The sequence below is a fragment of the Trematomus bernacchii genome, unplaced genomic scaffold (assembly GCF_902827165.1).
Source record: "Trematomus bernacchii unplaced genomic scaffold, fTreBer1.1, whole genome shotgun sequence".
Classification (NCBI taxonomy): Eukaryota; Metazoa; Chordata; class Actinopteri; order Perciformes; family Nototheniidae; genus Trematomus; species Trematomus bernacchii.
In genome coordinates, this window is record NW_022987689.1 from 11,655,623 (window position 1) to 11,676,546 (window position 20,924).

General features: G+C 40.4%; 1 protein-coding gene across 3 annotated transcripts in view; it reads left to right on the forward strand.

Moving 5' to 3' along the window:
• slc6a9 (solute carrier family 6 member 9) overlaps window positions 1–20,924 on the forward strand; it is a 64,470-nt gene that overhangs the window by 17,080 nt on the left and 26,466 nt on the right. Inside the window, exon 1 of one of the 3 annotated variants that reach the window (XM_034137236.1) lies at window positions 1,659–1,884. The exons of the other annotated variants lie outside the window; for them this stretch is intronic. Coding sequence (XP_033993127.1) covers window positions 1,843–1,884 — 42 coding nt within the window. The 5' untranslated portion in view covers window positions 1,659–1,842. Of the gene's footprint in view, window positions 1–1,658; window positions 1,885–20,924 lie in introns of those variants that run through there. 3 annotated transcript variants of the gene reach the window in all.

Genomic DNA, 20,924 nt, shown 5'->3' on the forward strand with positions numbered 1-20,924 from the left:
GAGCATCCTCTTAAGGATCTATATATATGAGTGATTAAGGGGTTGCCTGACTTTTTCTTGTGTACCTTGGTGCTTGTGTGCGTTCGTGTGGTGTGGAATGTAAGTTGCATAAGCTACTTGTTTGTTTGACCGATGAAATGTGGTCAGAACTGGTTTGGACCCATAGCCCAAGAAAAGATCATGTTGAAAACTGCTATTTGCCAGACGATGGTTAATCTACTATTTTGTCAGACAGAAGTCATTTTAAAAGCCTTTTATCCCTGTAAAATATCTATATACTGGGCTGTACATTTCACATGTCAAGATGTTTGACTGTTTGGTGCGGGCACTTGTTTTCATTGCCCTCAGTACTTCCTCTGAGCACACTGAATAGGGCGGGTATATGGTAATGATTCCTTCATTAGATCCCCTGTGAGATTCTAATCCTCTGAATTGATAGACAAATGAATAGCATCCTGTCTGCGTTGCTCGTCTTGTGTTAAACATAACTGGAGGGCCTCCACTCAAGCGGCAGCGGCCATTGTCCCCGGCTATCAAACACCCATTAGGCCAGGCGCCAGTTGCTTGTCAACTTTTGACATTACCAGCACCACATCCTGTCAGAGAATTGACGACGAGTCTCGTTCTGCTGCACGAGTGATGTTTTTGTTCGCGGCTCTATAGCGGATGCACTTTTACCTTTTTCTCTCACGCCATTAGCCATATGGTGGCTAACAGGCATAACAATGTGTGTGCGACAAAACAGAGGCTCAGGAGGGAAGCGCTTGAATTTGAAAGGGTGTAACTCTGTGAACATGTCGCGTACGAGGCGGAGGAGGAGGGCTTTGGCTCCGCCGGCCTCTCGGTGTGACACGGCAGAGGAGGAGGGTGGTGGTGGTGGTGGTGGTGGTGGTGGGGGGGGAGCATTGGCAATGTCAGGGTGTAGAGACGGACAAGGATTTGGAAGAGTCAAGTGCCGCTGAAAGGGAAGTTGTTGGTGGTCTGCAGAGTTGCAGCAGCTGCCTCTGAAAACAAACGGAAGAAATAAGAGAGACAGGGAGAAAGAGTGGAGGGGGGGAGGCAGGGGAGTCTGATGGAAGGCGTGCGGGCTCCTCACTTGTGGGCTCCTCACTTTTTTTTGGGTCCCCCCGCTTTAATCTGTTGGGAGAAAGAGTGAGGGAGAGAGAAAGCTTGGCCGTAGCCCATGAGTGCTCGAGACCTCCCCCCACTTTACTCCGGTCAGCTTGACTAGAAGTTTAACACCCCCCACCACCATCGCCCCTATCCTCTCTCCCGCTTACTTGCTCTGTATTCAGCCTAGGTGCTGGAGTGACAACGAGCCATTCATTGTGGAGGTAGAGGGAAAAGACTGTGGATCTCTCCTGTGTTTCTTTTTTTGACGGGTGGGAGTTGGGGAAAAAGGGGGGACCGGCGGAGGGGGAAGGAGGGGAGGGCACATATTCCTGAAATGGTGAAATAAGACAGAAAAAAAAAGGTGGCAGAAAGAGAAAGTAAAAGAGTGAGAGGGGAAAGAGGGAGGGGTGAGTAAAAAAAGTAAGAGTGCAAAGGAGGGAGGGATGGCACAGCCGGGATGGCAGAAGGAAGGGAGGGGGGGGAGAGAGAGAGAGAGGGGAGAGAGAGAGTGGGCTACCATGCCGAATGAGCAAGAGAGGCGGAGAGGAAGCAGAGCTCCATCAGATGAAATGAGGTGAAAGTAATTCAGGCATTAATCAAGCCAGGGCAAAAGGGAGGGTATACTGTGTGTTCTCCCCCCTCTTTCGCTGCGGAACTGAAAGACAAGGTGTGAATGAAGGAGCCTACAGTGGCCAGCAGAGAAGCACCACTGGGTCACAGCGTCAAATCATGTCCGACTCGAACACCACTGCCGCTACCACCGCAGACCAGGTCAGTTCAAGCTGTCATTTTGTTTGCTTTTTAACTTTTTACATTTTTTTTACTGGCATCACCAGCGAGCGTGTTGATCTTTCTTCTCTTATTAGTTGCGCCTCAAACCAGCTTAAGCAGCAGGAAACATCTTGTTAGAAGAGTTCGAACTGAGACTTCTTGGACTGAGAGAACCTAACAAGTTCCGGTCAGATGTATATTATCTTTAGATCCCAATTCGGAAGTAGTTAGAGGAAGTTTCTAAGAGCAACCGAGCGAGTGTGTCTTTCTTGGACTATCAAAGCAACGATTGTTTTGCCCGGAGCTGCCTGGACAACGGTACAGGGTCCTGAAAGAATTGAATTCATCAAGACGAGCTATTGTCTACGCTGCCTTATTTTTCGGTGATCATTCAGGGGGTCTGTGACGACTCAATACCCCCCGCACCACGTGAGGAGGGGGACGCAGCTCTTTAAAAACCTGACCACGTGTGGCGGCCCTGAAAAGTTTTTATAAGTAATTGCAGTGGGAAGTCTGGGCAGCGCTGTGAGGGATGGGGTTGGTAAGGAAGTGGGCTGGTCCGCCGTGTGTGTGAAAGAGAGTGACAGAGTAGAAAAGCCGAAGTGTCCAGAAAAGGGCGATATTTATACCCCCCTCCAGCCCCCCCACCCACAAGCTGCTTTAATCGCACACTTTGGCACATCCATCCTTTGCTTGGCTTTCTTTTTTTTCTCCTAACTTTGAAAAACGTTGAAACAATTAACTCCTCTAATCTGTTTAAGATAAGATATACAGTTGATTCCAGTATGGCAGGTAGAAACAAAAAGTGTGTGTGAGTTTCTTTGTTGTTCTGTGTGTGTGTGCATCCGACCTTGCTGCCGGTTGATGCTGTTAGCCAAGTCCTTGTCTCCTGTTTCCGATTGCTACTGTCAAGGCTGAGTCAGCTTGCTACAGTTCTGGAGACACACACACACACACACACACACACTCACACTCACACTCACACTCACACATAAACATTCACATAAAAAGATAGGCAAACAAGTTTTTGTGCACACACATGTACAACACCAACGCATTAGCTCACACAGAAAATTCAAGAATGTATTTTAGGTGGGAGGTTAAAGGTATATCTATTCTATTCATAGTGTGTATGCAGGTGTGTGTGGGTTTGTGTGTATGCATTCAAAACTAAAAACTCAGCAGTCCCCATGCTATTCCGCTGACTCTAGTCCAAGTGCTTTTTTTATTTAAGCTAAATAAGGACACATCTCCACTGATTCTGGATCTTTTTTTATTTGTTAACACACGTTTTTTGTATTTCTCCCAAAGCTTTGACTGACAGGACTGTGTGGTTCATAATTATAAATATGAATACATGAGTGTTATCATCAGAAACCCACTGAAGGTTTTCCGGTGAACTTCACACAGTTGTCTTGCTCCACAGCAACTCTTTTATGTTAAATGTCATAAACCAGACACATTGATGCAGGTACACCTGATATGGCTCTGCCACTGATATTGAGATAGAGGGTAGAGGGGAAAAGGTTATCTATGCAGGCCAGTGAGAATGTTAATGTACGTATACAGCTTTCATCAGTCACGTCACTATTCTTATAGAGGGCAAAAATGAATGCCTTTGTTCATTAAAACAGTAAGCTTTCTTTTGTTAAAAATGCTTACCTTTTTGAACCAGTGTTATACATTCAACACGGGTCACATTGGACATCCGGTAATTAGTTGATACAGGTCCCAAATTGTATGAATATTTATATCTTGTTCCTCCTTATTCAACTATATTATTTTAGAACTTGCTAATTATTTCAAAACGGGGCATTTAAGAGTATTTTATTAAAATAAGAACACAGCTTTATGTTAAACTCTAAACCACCCAAAGATTATTTGTGGTTTAAGTTTAAAGTCTATGACTCAAGTCTTCTGTGAATTAACCACTTGGTCTTGTGTGGGCAAGGTACTTTTTTGTTTGGCTACATTTGTCGGAAGGTTGAATTTGAATCATTAAAAGTTGGGTTTCTAAAAAATGTTTTAGATTATCTCACTCAGTGTAAAACAACACAAACGTATAATAATGCTGAAAATATATACCATAGCTGGAGCACTTCCGAAAGTTAAACACCTATAAAAGGAAATGAACAATTTTATTAACATATTGTTTTTTAATTGCTGCTGCGCTGTGCTTTAATTAGCGAAAATGCAAAAAACACCCTTTTTTAAAATTGCAATTGTGCCACTTTTCATCGCCTGTTTTTATTTATTTTTGCAATCGTAGTTATTTTTACAGAAACAAGATTGGGTTGCATACATTTTTAAGCATTCATTGAACACCCCCTATTAATTAACAAACCTATAGCACTTTTTGGAATACATTTATACAATTGTGTTTAGATGTAGGAACCTGATGCCGTAAGCGCCCCTTTCCCACCCCACCCAAAAAAGTCCATGATCTCTGAAACCATCCAAAATCCCGATCAAAAGCAGTTTTTTTCTGACTGCAAAAACAATTAAATTAAGAATTGCCCATCTCCGATCAAAGCCCCGCTTCTTAATTTCCTCGGTCATTACATGGGTCGCATCCGTCCTCTCAGCGGGAGACTGACCTCGCGGTGTTTGGACAATAATCCGAGTTCATGTGTGCGTTTAGGGCATGCTCGACTAATAATTGGAGTAATAAGGAGCTCAGACGAATTAGCTAATTGCTAAGTGAGTGCTGGTGATTGCCTTTGACATCCTTTTTACTGAAAGAAAAGATCAGATCAGATCGGGAACCATTTCCATATCCCGACAACAGCACGCATTGCTTTGACTTCATGTAGTTTCAGGATATTATACACTATTTCATTTTTTTTTTATTACCCTTATATTCAAGTAACGCACGTTGTATTTGTTGTAATTGCACACTTTGAGACGATTAGGATGGATTATAAACTATTTTTGTTATTTCTAAATCAAAAATTAATAAATTAAATTGTCAAAGTTGATGGACAATGTTTCAAATTGTTCTGATGTCGAATTTTCTTAGACGTTAAGATGCCTGCCATATAATCTGCAGAGAGAACCCGCTGTTTTTGTAACTGCCGTTTATGGTAACTACTGACACAAATGTAAAAGACGCTTTACAGGGATGAAATACTGTTTTGGTTGTTGTCATGTTTTTCTTGTGTGAAAAAAAATGGACTGAAACTTCTGTTTGTTGTACAATCTTCGTTTGAAAAATAACGATAAATAATCCTTGAATCCTTAGTCGATACCACAGGCCTGAAATAGTCATAAATCAAAGAATTGCTTTAATAGACTGACCCAAATTATTGCATTGTATATAAGTAGATTTTCTGGATCATAGAGGGCCTTGCCAAGAAGCTAATGAGGCCTGTTGTGTAGAAAAGCAGAAATTATTCGCTGTAGTGGCATTTATCCAGATCACTGTTGCACTCCAACACCTACCTTTTCTGTTTATGTCTCCTATTGGAAAATACGTAGACATATTTACCGTATTGCCCTGCAGGCTGTCAAAGAGTGATATTAAAAACCCTTGGTGTTTGTTTTAGCAGGAATATTGCAAAAACACATTATCCCAAAACTTTTGAAATGGAATTGGATTTGAAACATCCACGGAAATCCAATATAATATGGTAGCTGCTATGTCGTTCAGTACATTACATTTAGCGGTGGAAGCCAGCAGGGGCCCACACACACATAAACACATACACACACACAAACTCTGCTCATCTGGGGGCAGGTGTTGCAGTTTATGGAGCGGAAGTGCAAAGCATCTATGTTTACTCACTGCACTGAGGCTTAGCAAGCAAGGGAACAGACACATGTGGAAAAGAGAGACAGGAATAAATATGGTTGTGTGGGTTTCCGCATTCGTGTTTGTGTGTGCCCCTTGTCCATCCCCCTGTGGTGGCCCTAACCTTCAGTCTCCCTCTGACTTCACTAAGTTAAGCTTGCAGGCTCACAGCTGCCTTGCAGAAGCACAGTCATACAATAAATACATGCATGGTTGGGTGGACGAATAATTGCAAGCTTGACTGATAAGTTAGAGGAATTAAAGTGGATAATGCCTGGCTGGAAGGTGAATAAATACCCTAACAGGAGGGAAACATTATTGTCCCCCCTCTGTGCTTATTTGGACGTGATTTAGGGTTAGCCCTAACCCTAATCACTAGGGTTAGTCAATTGTTTGACAGGCTTGAAATTAAGGATTCTATTTGTATAATGTATCTGCTATACATTAATGATGCTGGGATTTAGGGTTGTGGAGTTGCAGGAGATATAATTAAAAGCCTATGTTTATTTTATAACCATAGTCTAAACATACTAAATTGCGTGTTTGACGGCTAAAGGCTCCAAATACTACAATAAATGTGAGCCTCCACCACAGTTGATTTGGAGAGGAAGCTTGCCAGAAATGCAAATCTAAACTGTAGTATATTCAGAACCCTGCAATTCACAGTCAAATACACCCCTAATTTTTTCCAACATTTGAAAGTGAACCAATATAAGTTACTTAGTTTTTTGATGAGAAATTTGGGGTGACACCCTTTTGACTTATATTCATTGGGTTCTTTCAATTCAGTTCAATTTTCAGATATAAAAAAAACAAATTGTACTTATATTGTCTGAAAATGTACAATTTTTGAAAACTGGAATGTATTTTGATGTCAATATCCCAAAAAATAAGAAAGTTGCTAAATTAGTCAAGTGAAATAAGACACGCAGGAGTCTCAGGGTGTGCTTCTCACCATGGGGGCAATAAAAATGACAGCATTTTTGGATAACTGCTTAAGACAAGTGAAGGAAGTGAGTCGCTATCCTGACTGGGTTTAAAGGGGGTCAGAACTTTAGATGGTTCAATATTGAGCAACACATAAGCTGTCAATCAAGGTACTGTTATGTCTCTTAATTTTGCATACAATCTGTGTAAATGTAAACATGTAATAAAGGGTTTTAAGTAACGTATACATATATGGAAAGGTGAAAGTAGTTTGTAGCCGTACTAGAGTTACCCTACTCATGCAACAACTTGAAGAAGGTTGGGGTTGTCAGGGAATAATTTGCCCTGCATGTCCTCTTTCGCCCTCTGACACAGATGCCCAGCCTTGGGCAGCATGCTATCTACCTTAAGGAGGGGCTGCCCTAGCATTTTGTTGTTGTTACCAGTTTATGGCAGGGCAACTCTCGGTTAGAGATAGTTATTGTTATGGAACACCTGGAACACATCCTTCTCGGGGTGTAGATGACCCAGAGCCATAAGCGACATCAAATGTGATTCAGTGTCCCTCAGCTGTTTAGTCTATCTATTGAAGAATGTTGATTATTACACTCTGAATTAGTTAAAAGGTCGAACTACAGAAGAGTTCTTCAGAATTGATTTTGGCATCTCAACCGTGTGGTCAGATCGTGGCCCATGACATGTCTTGTGAATTCTCCGGCCGAGCTCCAAATAAACCGTCTGTTTGCAATCAAAGCTCCAGCTCTCCTTGTGTCTCTCTGAGTCCTGTCTCCAATTGCTTCAGAAGTTTCCCCCACAGGGGTCATGGTAAGGGTTAACTGCCATGAACCTTCAGTGGCACAGGGCAACATTTTTTCAACTTGAAGCCTTTGACCACTGGGATAGGGGTTGACGGGTATATGGGTTATTTTCAGCGGTCTATAAGAAGGCCTGTTTAGCCCCGACTTTAGGCAAAAAAAAGAAAACACACCAATAAATAAGACATAAAATAATAAAATAGCTATGGTAGATTTTTCTTCTAAAACAACCAACCAAAGTTCCCAAGAACTCCAGGTGATGGTTGCTTCCAAGCAAAGCCTTTACGAGGAACATCCTAGTGCTATGTTACCTTGGAAGACCCTGAACTTTGACTGTACCAAACTGGTATTGGTTACCCATTTATTCAAGTTCCCGGAACTCTTTATATCAAGCCGGACCTAACTGGACCATTGTGGGGAGTTCAGATTTGCTTTCCCCTCTGAAATGGCTGTGCGATGTGTTTGTATGGAAGGTCATTGATATCAAACAAAACTTTTAACTGGAATGAATTTATTGTGCAGGTTATTCTTGTTATGACATCAGTTATTGTGAAATAACTGCACAGCTACTGTGTTTTCATAACAAGAATGGCTCAGACTTTTATTCAAATGTACATTTTTAGTCTAAATTGCACTGGTCAGAATCTGAAATATGAGCTAGGTTTTAAATCTGTAAAGTCCAAAATATCCTTTCTTAAATGTAATTTAAAAAAAACATACAACATACTGCATGATATATATTGTTTATATTTCATTATAAATATGTATAATTATTAATGATGCATTTTCTGCACTCAACAGCTTAATTGTTTAAAGGTACTTAAAATAATTGGCCAAAAGCAACCGTGAATGGTCTACACTAAATGGCTCTTCTCTGTTTGTTTGTTTGATTTTAAATATTCCCAGTTTCGTAGGCCGGGTTTTAAAACTGTGCATGAGTCTGCTTCCTTTCCAGCATATTCACCAACCCTGTACACTTTCCAGGGATTAACTGATGCATAGTTGTTACATTTTTGTGTTGACTTTGCCATTAACCTGCAGCTGATTATAGTTACTGAGTAAATCCTGCATTCCAGGTATTCCTTTTATTATTTTGTAGTAAGGAAATGAATGTGCGTTCCAGTATACAGGCGTGCGTCCTTATTGATGGGATATATCTTTGCCCCTGCATCCGTGATATAACAGGCTTGTTCTAGATCCAGGTTGCAGTTGAATAGTCCATTTAGCTTAGGAACCTTCCTAACGGAGTGAAATGACCCGGAAGTCCCTCAGTGGCAGCCATGATAAGTGCCGTTCGAATTATCTAGATGATAGGAAAGGAGGTTTCAAACTTCCTTTATAACCTCCTTTAGCTTAGGAACCACTGGACCTCCCTTTACGAAAGGAGAGGAGAAAATGCTGCCCCACAATGCCTTGCGGCCGCAGCATTTGCCGTCACACAACATTCGGCCGTTCACGGAAACAACCGATTATGACCGAGAAATGATATCATGAAAGTTACGGTGCTTATTAAGCTTTTTAAAACGTATGTGGTAAGTTGCCAAAGTGCTTTGTTTTGAACGTTCATCAGTATTATAATCAAAAAGAGAAATATGAACGTTATTTTTTACTGAAATGATCAAATAAAGTCAACATTTCACAGTCTTTACTGAGCTGTGTGGGGTTTGTTCAACTTTTAAAAGATGTTTGAATGGTGATATACACAGTGATAGATGTTAAGGACTAACGTTTATAATAAATTTGTATTGATTTTAAGATCTTTTCATACAATCATACGTATTGGGATCATTTGTATTAATGTGGACCGGAGGGAGAGGGTGACGAGCATAAGTTTCACTTTCCTTTTTTATTTCAATTCCAACTTTGGTCATGAAGAATATGTTTCTCTGTTGTCCCGGTTCATAAAGCATAAAACAACAGCATCAGAGCACGGTGCAGAGTCTCTAGATGAGTTTACAGTAGTCCCTCGTTCTTATTAAACATCCATGTTGTAGTCCGCTGTATAGAAAACTGTAGTTTCCATAGTTTCCCCACAGCAGCAGGCGCACATTTATGACCTCCGCTGGCGCATCATAAACACGTCGGATAGTGAAAGTGCAGTCGGATTCTCTAAAGTACCGCAGTCTCTTCTAAAAGTCCTTTTGAAATCTCCTATCCACTATCCCTTAACCCTGTGACGTTTCACACAGAGGTCAAGGGATAGACGATAGAGATAGACGTTAGGAGCTGATTTTTGGACTATTCGACCGCAACCCCAGTCTCATTTACTATTTTGGTCTCAAATTTGGCTTCCTGTGAGTGATGCAAACCATTTTAAAACAATTAAAACAAATGTCCTTCTCTGCCAAATCATCTAAACCAGTGGTTCTCAACTGGTGGGTCGCGACCCAAAAGTGGGTCGCGGACCAGTTTCGATGTGTGAGTGAAGAAAATAAATTGAAAAAAAAAAAAATTATTTTTTTGTTTTTGGGAAAAAAGTCAAGCTTTAATTTTGAAGGCCCGACTTCCTAACGCTGTGCATGCAGTAGGCGTTGGACTGGAAGTACCGGAGACCATAAACGGTTTTGAAAACTTCTGTCACGTAGTGATCATCTTCTCAATAAAACATCTTTGCTGATGTTTTTTTGAGTCTTCCGGCCAATCAGAATCAAGATTGTTGCCGGAAGTCCCCACGGAGAATAACTTTGCGGTAGAACTATTCTTTATACATCCATGGATACAACTTCAGATACAAATGAACACATAATGAAATATGACCCCCGGTTTGATGACTGACCGGTCACAGAACAATGGGGGCTATCTACCCTTACCCACAATTTAAACTAAGTCAAACAAACTATCTCCTCTTTACTCTTCTCTCTGTGTGGAGCAGCAAGTTCAGCTTCAGAACAAAGTGAAAAACAAACAATGGCATAAAATATTATTAATATGTCGGGTAGTAATAGATTTATTTATTTTCTTCTCAGAGTGTACCAGAATGCGTTGTTTATATGTTAGTATTTCTAAAAATCTCCTGAGGGAGAATCCCCCCAGACCCCCTTCTGGGGTTGGGTTTTCAGCATGTGTGCCTCTTTATGTTATACAGTTCAGCTTTGATTCCATCATCTCATTAAACCTTTTTTAAAAGCATTCTTTAGTTCTGTGAAGGGATATAAGGGATATATGCACTGTACTTCACTTCAATTAATACTGTATGCTGAAAAGCGTATATATTACAGCACGAATTTTTGTTGAATAGATTTGAGTGGTTAAAAATTTCGGGTCGTGATTTATTGACAAAGGAAAAAGTGGGTCCCGAGGTCTGACTAGTTGAGAACCACTGATCTAAACCATTTGCTTTAAGTAAACGTAGGAAGTAGTAACCCTTCATGTAAGCAAAGTTGCTGACAGCCGAAATAAACACAAGTAAGCAAAGTCATCGAAATATAGTCAGTTTGTCCGGATACATTGAATGCTAAAATATTCTTGTTCCTTTTCTTTTCCAAAAAGAGTTTTATAGGTGATTTCTTTTTTTTTATGATGATATTTAGGATGTGATCATGAAGCATTGGAACATTGTTATCCATATCAGATTGTCTGCTTAAGTGTGAGTGTTTCATTCAGTCTTTCTGCTGTCTAAAACATGGTTTAAGAGTTTGAAAACTAGCTCAATAAGTAACAGATATATAATGTATGATGTCCTTTATTGTTTTATGTTTCATGTGGAACCTATATGCTGCAGGTCTCCCTTGAAAAAGAGATCTATGATCTCAATGGGACCATCTGGTTAAATAAAGGTTTGAAATGAAATGAAATGAAGATATAAAAAATATGTGTCACCAGCAAAACATTTTGACTGTTTACTTAACCTGCTTCCGGTGCCATGTTACTGTAAAGTCGAAAATAACACCGGGAAAAAAAGAGAAAAGCATACAGGTTTACTGGATATGAAAAAAGGACATTCACAATAATTGTTGTTACTGATTAGCTCTTATAATTTCTCCTGGAAGTCTTTTGTCAGTGAAGAATTGAGGGACTTTTTGCTCAGATATTAGGACACATTGATCAGTTGGAAAAACATGTTTGAAATCTTGTTACCTCACTGATTTTAACATCTAGTTACTAGTCTACTTCAAACTTTCACATTTTAACATTAAAGATATGTAACTGGATTGTATTATTAAGGTTTAATGTAGACCTTGGGTACATTAAAAACCATACCCCATACTATATGTGACCCGCTCTATCGAAATCAGTCGGAAGTCGCAACGGCTTATTTCAAAATAAACGTGGATTTGCGTAAAAAACTATTTTTTCGGGGTTCGGGTGTTTTGTTTGATTTTAAATAAACAAAGTCTTGGCTTTCAGAATATGAAACTTTTATTTCCAAAATCACACGATAAATACATTTTTGAAGCTTGTAAAGGGAAGATGACAGGCACCTCTCACTCGCAATCTGCTCTTCCGCAGCGCAGCCCCCCTCCCACCGGCTGAAGTTATGAATGTAAGGCATATAGTAATCATAGATAACACGGCGCAGGGTCCGTTACAGTTTGTTTTCATCTGATTTCAAATAAACAAAGTCTTGGCTTTCAGAATATTAAACTTGTTTCGGCAAATTTAGATGATAAATACAACTTTGAAGCTTGTAACGGCATAATTACAAGCGGAGAACGGAGTAACTTAACAACAGCCGGTGTTTCTCGTGAGTGTTTTCCCCGGGAAACAAACACAATATACACAAACGCAAAAATACACAAACACACACACATACACACACACACTCGCGAGCTTCCCCCAGACCAGTAATCCAAACGGAAATATTTTCCCTCCGGACTATTTTGATCATTTGCTCCGCTAATAATCAATCAGATCGATGGATTCCAGAGAAGAGGAAACTTTGAAGGCCTTTTTCTCAAAATGATGACTCGGTGACAGTCATTATATAATGTGACATATTTTGCTTAATATTTGGAGTACCGAAACAATCCTGATATCACTAGAAAGCTAGGAATCTCCTCTTTCCAACAGTGTATACAACTCAAAATGTGTCTTCGGGTCAATGCGACTGATTTCGATAGAGCAGGTCACATATGTGGGATGTCCAAAGCCTAACATGGACCATTTTATGAATGATCCGCGTTATCACAACAGAGCACACACCTCAGTACTCAAATGTGATTTACTATTCCAACCTGTACACATTTGCAGTAAAATGGTGAGGTTTTTGGAAGATTATTTTTAGTGTGAGCAATACTCTAAAAGAAGGTGAAGAGAAAAGGCTGATGAGGCTTATTCCCCAGCTGTGGAGGCAAGAACCAGGGGAGAAAGAGCTGATGGTGAGGCTTGTTGAAGCAGCATTCTCACTGTTGGCAGGGGATATTGGGAGGGGGGGGGGGGATAATGATTGTTGAGGCTGCATATGTGCTTGCCTTGCACACTTGCAGTGCAAGGATTGAGGGCAACTCTACACAGATGATGCCTGTTAATACAGCCTCAAGTGAAGAGGTCTAAAACAAAGAGGAATAACAAGGACGGACCATGTAGAAAGATGTATGTATTTGGGAGGAAGAAAAAAGAGGGAACCGATATAAAGTAGATATAAAAAATAATAACAGGATTTGTTCATTAATTACCTTGAATTAATATATGCCTTCATTAGCATTGCCTTGCAAGTACCCTTTACACTCACTAGCAGTTGCTTGGATTTAACATATGTAGATAACTTGGGGTTTTGGCTGTTAACATTGTGTTACCTTGGAGATCCTGTCAACATATTAAATATGATAAGATATTGTTTAATAATAAAAAGTTGATCATAAAAACTTCCTTTCTGGTTTAATTTATAAATGTCTTCTGACAGACAACTGACTGAATGTGTTGTGCCAACGTCTTATGCTGCCCATGCAACGGGGGAAAGACATTAAATAAAGACTTTTGTTTCTCCATCAAACCTCCTGGACTCTGTAGAGAAGTCTGTTTTGAAGTCTTTGTATTGCAATTTATTGGCACATTTCCCTGCGTGGTAGAGCATGTTTCTACATAACCTGTAAGCAAAAGTTGTGGATAGTACTTGGTTAGAAAATGTTGTACCACCTGGTCTGAGTTTCCAAGCAGGTTTAGCTAATTCAAGAAGATGGAGTTAAAACATCGCGGACAACCAATTGGTGAGAAGGAATCGCCACTAAAACGACAAGAAAGCATCATGCACTAACTTACAATGTCTAAATACTCAAGCTATCATCCATAGCGACACAAGAAATGCGGAATGTTCTGACAAAAAATCAGAAACCCAAATATATTAAGGTTACTGTCATATTATCAAAGTAGTTTCAAATCATTTCAGCTCTACAACCAACAGAACAATAAACAAAACCGTTTCAATCTAAGCTCCACAGCTGATGTCGTGGAAATATTGCAGCTTGAACCAAGTATTCACGCACCATTTACTCACACTATTGGCCCTAATGTATGCCAGTGAATAGTCTATGCTGTTGCGATTGGTTGTGTGTGAGTGTCTCTACATGTTTGTGAGTGGGAGGGTGGGGGTGAGAGGGATGCAGGTGAACAGCTTGCGAGAGCCAACAGTTCCGCAGGCCAGTCTCGCGCATCACTTGATACCCGATGAAGGCCTACGCACAAATGAACTTGTTAAGCAAATGAGTGAACAAGCGAGAGAGTGTGGGGGGGGGGGCGGGGGCGGTGCACACGGCTGCAGTGGCTCCAGCTAAAACCTGCATGTCCATCTGCACTCATCTGCCATCATTGCCCCCTGTGCCTCGCTCTCCAACTCCTTTCCTTTTGCACTTTATCTCTCTCTCAGTTCTCAGTGTCCGTATCTATTTCAGTACGTCTCTTCGCATCTCTCTTGTTCAATTGCTCTCACGTTATCCCATTGTCACATTAGAGAACAACCTATTTCTGAAATGGATTGGGAGATTGTCTAAACGATGCTTTGACAGGGTGCTGTCATCCTACGCTCGCAGAAAAAGGAATAGCAAAAAGAGACTGTCAAAACAGATTGCGTAGAATTTGAGTGGTTACCAAACATGTTATAATAGATCCATGCTACTTACATGTCCCATGTATGGAGCTGAGATGCAAAGAGATTACTGAAAATCCAATGACAATTAGGGAATCTGTGATTATCTTTCCTGAAATCACATCCCCACATATACATGCACACCTAAGTAGGATAATCTATCACTCATGATGAACATATAAACATGTCCACAAGCGAATGCACATGTAGTAAGTCGCACCAAGATCTTTTTTAGTGCAAGATATATTTCTGACAGCAGATGCCCACACCTTGCCCTTTGCCCTAGAAACAACCTGCCTTCTTGGCCCTTCTCGCCCCCCCCCCCCCTCCTTTCTTTTTTTACAAAGACACCAACCAAACTAGCCCACTTCCTCCTCCCCCTAAGAGAAGATATTTGAGGATTACAGCCTGGTAGGGTTTGTGCTATAAGTATCATAGAGATTTTGGTCTCAGTCATCATTGGGATTATTAGACGGGCTGATGCTGTGCTTGCATCAAGTTCCTCACCATGGAAAATGTTGTCAAGGTAAGGAGCTTGATAACACATCTGAGTTTACAAGGATAAGTTGTGTGGTGATTGTAGTTGCTAATGTGTGCAGTTTCAGTTAATGATTGTAATCATGTAGCACAAACAAGAGAATGGAGATAGACCTTTATTCCTTCTATTTTCTTAAATGGTATTTATGTTTTCTAAAAGAGGCAGGTTTTTATTTGCGCCACTGAATTACATACTGGCGCCCAAACTGTCTAACCAAGTGACTTGCAGATCCTGTTTTTACAACGGTAGCACAACAAATAACGTTTTTATGTACACTGGATAAAACTACCAAGTCAAATTCAACATGACCCCTGAATGTTGGACATAAAGTTGGTAAAGAAATGATAATACAGAGTCTTGGGAAGGGGGTAAATGCCAAGTTGCTTGCACTATGGAATGAGTTTGGATCCCCAGAAAGTTGCATGGGTAAATAAATCTCTAACCGATATTGGTCATGGGACTAATATGCATGCATGTCTGTTTGTACAGCTGTTCACTTGTCATCACAACATATGCAATGGTAAATGCACAGGGCTTCAGATGCAAAACATGTGGTGATCTGGTTTTTCGCCTTGGGTACAAACTTCAAACCGTATCCCAGATGTTTGAAATAAGATCATTGGGTCAGAATGCCTCAGATGTAGTTTTAACGTACTGTCTTCTTGACACTTTATGTCCACTGAGTAACGACACACCCTGCACAGACCCTACTCAATTTCATAGTGTTGTACTCAATTGCACACTCCAAAAATGATTGTAGGAGTTCTGTGAAGAATTATTAAGATCATGATAATTGTTTTTATCTGGAATACTCTGAAAAACAAGACAAGATGCATAGAAACATCATATAAAAACATGTATTATGGACAAGACGGTTGTTTCTCCCAGGTCTGCTGCTGACCCTAATTTGCAACCGAAAATACTCCCCTCTTATTTGCTTATTTGCTCATTTGCACCTTGCGTAAATTCCAAAGAATGCTCACCACCAAAACTTGGATGGAAACGCAGACCAATGTGCACACACAGAAGCGCATAGTTAAACATGTTTTGGTGTGACAAATGACGCCTGATTTGCTGAGCGACTTTCTGAATGTAAGGAATGATGTAACCTGTAGGTGACCCCTAGCTTCTGGGCGGCCATCTATCCCACCCTTCATCTGACAGGGCTCGGCTTTCTCTCCTTCTCTTCCTCCTGACAACCCATCCATTGGTTGCAATTAATCAGCCGTGGAGGGGGAATTTATTCAGTCCCTGCCCAATGGGATCCTTTGGTATGTGGCCCCAATGGTAGCAGGTTGAGAAGCCACGGTCTACACTGTCTTTAGGCCTATTACTCTCACCTCACAGCCCACTCATAAAGAGAGCTTTGAGCGGCCTGTTTTTGGGGGGATCCGGTGGGCTTTTTGTCCTATAATAGCCGAGTGGATTCAGTCACTGCAGACAGACATGTTTACTAAACTCTGCATAGGTGGAGATTACGTGGGCCACTTTGAAAAACCGAGGCCTGAATATTGGCTGGGGAAAGAAAATCAGTATCAGGAGCGGATCTATTCTATATTATTTTCTGATAGCATAGACTCACATGATTGTGATTTGAATATAAGAGAAGATTGAGCAAATTGAATGAATGTCAATGATGGCAACCAATCATGAAGTGGTTATGCCTTAACGTGGTGCTAAATGCGCAGTTTTCTTTTGCAGGAGAGTTGATAAAGTTTTCCCAAGATGCACTGTTGGGTCTGGTATTAAGACATAGAATCTGCCTACAAAGCCGTTTTATTATTTATTTCAAGGGTTATTGTCCTTGCTCAGAAAAGTACACTTTTATCTATCTTGAATAGTATATGAGAAATGTCATGGAAAGCTCAGAGTACCATAAATCAGAACATAATCAAAGAGAGAAAAGTACTTCTTCAAACTGTAGTAGTTATTAACTTTGGCTGAGCTCTACAAAACACATAAAATAGGAGTGAGTTGAGATCAGATTACTGGAGCTGCATTTGGAGCTGCTTGTGTGAATGAAAATCAGTCCCTGACGGCAATAAAACATGTCAGTGGGTAAATAAATAGTATAGCAAACACATTTTGTATTATTTCAAATGAAGTACCTAATGCTGTCACTGGCAGTCATAGCAAAATATAAAGGTTCTTAAAGATTAGATCAATTGTGCCAGTTGTGAACTGCAATGGGTCTCAACTCGATCTAGACACCATCTGGGACAAAGCCATGTTATGGCCTTTTTCACACTTGTATTGGGTGATCCGATCAGGAGAGGACAGCTCCAAGTAGGTCAGTTTACACATGGCATTAGAATGTGTCTCCTCATGCATCTCGAGTGACCACTTGTGATCGGATCCCCCTTCTCTGCTCTATATTCAAATACACATCAAGATCGTTTTCATTTGCATAGACCAAATGTGGGGTTGTTTTTATCCGGTGGGAGGCAGCCGTGCTTTTCCATCGCCTAGTCTGCCAGAAAGAAGACTACAAATACAGACTGGGTTTTTCCTTCCCATATTCCAGGCCAACTAAAGTTCCCAACAAGGTTGATGCACTTGTAATATATCTCTGAGCCTTTTCAAAAATTTAGAGGTTGCAGCAGGGACGCGGGAAGTCAGTCAAAGTTCGAGGTGCGGCGTGCGGTGGGAGGGGGAAGATTGATTTTTAAATATTGAAGTTAAAAGCATCAATCTGGTGCACTTTGAGAGCAAAATTAAGAGATCTATGGATACATCTCTCAACACCCATATGAAACAGAACTGTAAGCAGATTTTATTTTTCTTATATTTTATAAATCACTCTCCTTTTAAACTGTATTCTTGTTTTGTCATATAGTATTTCATAACTGTTTTTCATTTATTCTCTCTGGCTGTCCATCTCATAATGTTCACATAGAAACTAGCTGTCAATAGGAATATCATTCAGAAGAATTATAATTTCATGCAAAAATCTGTCACAAAAAGAGGTTGCACATTTAAATTCAGGTTTTGTTATGGCAACGTCAGTGGCCAAACAGCCACATTTACTGCTGCAAATACGTTCAAACATGCTGTCGACACGTAAAGCAGTGGCATGCCACCATTTCAGCTCAGCTTTTTCTGTTTTTTTGTATAAACCTTAAATATTCTTAGCTGGCATATCTGTGACAATAATTCCTAAAATTCCAAAAAAGGTATTTTAGGGGAATAAATGCCACTATTTAAAAAGGATTGCATGTTTTTGCTGTTCTCCAAGACCAACAGACTGAAGAATCTGACAGCTTCCACCAGCAGATAAAAGGCAGAGTCCTGTGGTTTTATATCAAGCACATCAAATAGAATTTACCTTAATCTGAAGATCTGCACAACTGAGTGGCAGTTTAAGTTAAGAAGATGTTTGACGTCTTCCTTGTCAAAGGTTATTTACCATTATGTCTAATTTCAATTTAATCATTGATATATATTATTTTAATCATCACAGTAATGTATTTCTTGCATATTGTGCAGATTTTGTTCTCCTTTTATCTTTTAGAAAATGTTAGAAAAATACCAATCTATCTTTTAAATGTCTTGTTTTGTCCTCCCAAAACTAGATTTGTATATAACGTAAAACAGAATAAAAGAAAGAAATCGGTTCTGCGTGTTCAGTATTATTCACAGAGAGCAACTATGAGTCAATATAGACGTGTTAATGATCATTTTGAAAACAGCTGTGTGTGGGGTGTAAAGAATATCACATTACCACCTCAGTATACGTCAACGTTTATGAAAAAAATAAATCTTGATGAAACAAATCCATCAGCAGTCACATTTATTTTTTCATAAACCCTTTTTAAAGAAATATTCCCCCAATCAATCACGCTTTTCAATCTACACTCGAAAGCATGTGACGATACGTTTTTCGCTTAAAGGAGCAACTCAAAGTTACATTGAGGAAGATTTGCATATAAGAGACAGCTTGGGTGAGAGCAGTGAGCTGTCAGTAAAATGCCATCGCTCTATAGGAGGTGTCGCTAAATGGAATTTTTTAAGGCTGGAAATGACACGCACAGTCAGCAACTGAATGACATTTACAAATCGTATTTTGCAAGCAAGATTATCAGGCCTTTGCAGAGCTCTGCACTCTACTGTGTGCCTTCTTGTTGCATGAAGAGCTGTCATGCACCTTTTTTAAGCCTAGAAGTTGACCTAGTGAAATGTGCGAGAGATGCAAACCATATTTGTATTTCAAATCAAGGTTCAAAGCGAGGAAGTAAACCTTAAGTGTGTGTGTTGCCATGAGCTAGAAAGACGTTTGTAGTTCTTGCTACACTTGTCTGGTCAGTGTCTTTCACAGACATGTCTGCAGCTGTCAAGAGACCTCGGTTTGAAGGTTCTTGCTGCGTCTGTCAAACTGTTCCTGTGCATATGGGTAAACTCTTGGGCATGTCTAAGCTTGTCTATGAAGCTGAAGTGCTCTCGTTGCAGTGTGAGTGGAGGGAGGATGAGAGGCAGCAGCGTCGAGAGGACGGAAAACCTTATATTTTACTCATCTACGTTTACTATTTGAGAGTAATAATATTTATTCTATTTGATTAAACAAAAACAATGAAGTTGGTATTTTTGGCGGTCTTGATGCATCCCAACCAAGCTCCAGTTATGTCGATTGAATGAGAAAATGAGAAAATTAACCTAATTCTCCCTTAATTTACTACCTCTGTAACAATTTTGCTGATGAGCTTATGGTCTCAATTGTTACTTATTCCTTTTTTTTTTAAATAAAGTGAGGTTTATTTAATAATTGATGGTTCCATTTAGGGATGCTCCGATCGATCGGCCGCCGATCGATATCGGCCGATATCCACTCTCTGCCGATCGATCGGTGCTCTCTATAAAGGCCAATTGGGAGAGCCGATTACATGACGTAAAATACATGATACTTTTCTCTGTGCGCGGCAAAACAAGCTCGCCAAAATGGCTTCACCAGTCTGGCAGTATTTTAAGGTGTCCGATAAAGACAGTAAAATAGCGGTATGCAACGTGTGTGTGAAGCAGAAATCCTGCAGCTCCGCCCGCTGTGACGGACCGGTGAGCGGAGCAAAACACACACTAAGAGTTAGACCTAACACACTTAGCTATTTTATCTACCTCTGGAACAAGCTAAACGAGTTATACATATATTTATTCTTCACGGTCGGGTCACTCATTACTGGATCAGTGAGCTGCAGGAGATACTGACAGCCTGTCAGGAGAGAGAGGGAGGGGGGAGAGGAAAAGAAAAAGAGAGCACTTCCGCTAATTTCTCCCGTGTTATTATCCAAAGTTAATGTAAACTTGAATAATGTACTTCATTTGAATGTAATAATTATGTTGGTTGTTGTTTGTGGAAGCGTCAGTGAATGAGCCCCATTAACTGAGTTTTAAACATCACTTTAAATGGAAGATCCCCATAGGCCCCGCCCACTCGATCGGATCGGCGATCGGTATCGGCCGATACTGATTCCGGCGATCGGCCCCAAAATTGGCGATCGGAGCATCCCTAGTTCCATTAACAGTTAAATATAAAGTCAATTTGTGTATATTTTAGGGTGTGGCTACCTTGTGATCCACAGATCGATACCACGTGTGGTTTAGGTGTCGTTTGTTTTTTTACAAAACACTTTATCCATTAGTGTGTTTGCTCTTGATGAACGTGTATGTACAACTTCGACATGTAACATTCGTTGGTTGAACTTGGCTGCATTTTTTTTCCAAACAGTTCCAAAATGTAGACCATAAAAAACAAACACTGATGACAGGTCGAATTACAGTATGTGCTTGACCAGAGTAGTTCGAATTTAAGGGAATAGTTTCAGGAGAATTCAAGATTAGATTTTGAATGTTTTCGGCATTAAACCTTCTTCAGCATTTCTTCCATCACACCTGCAGGCCTTTGTGGAGCGACAGGATTTTGGGGTAAATCGCACTGATCCCGTCACTTCCAGTCTGAGC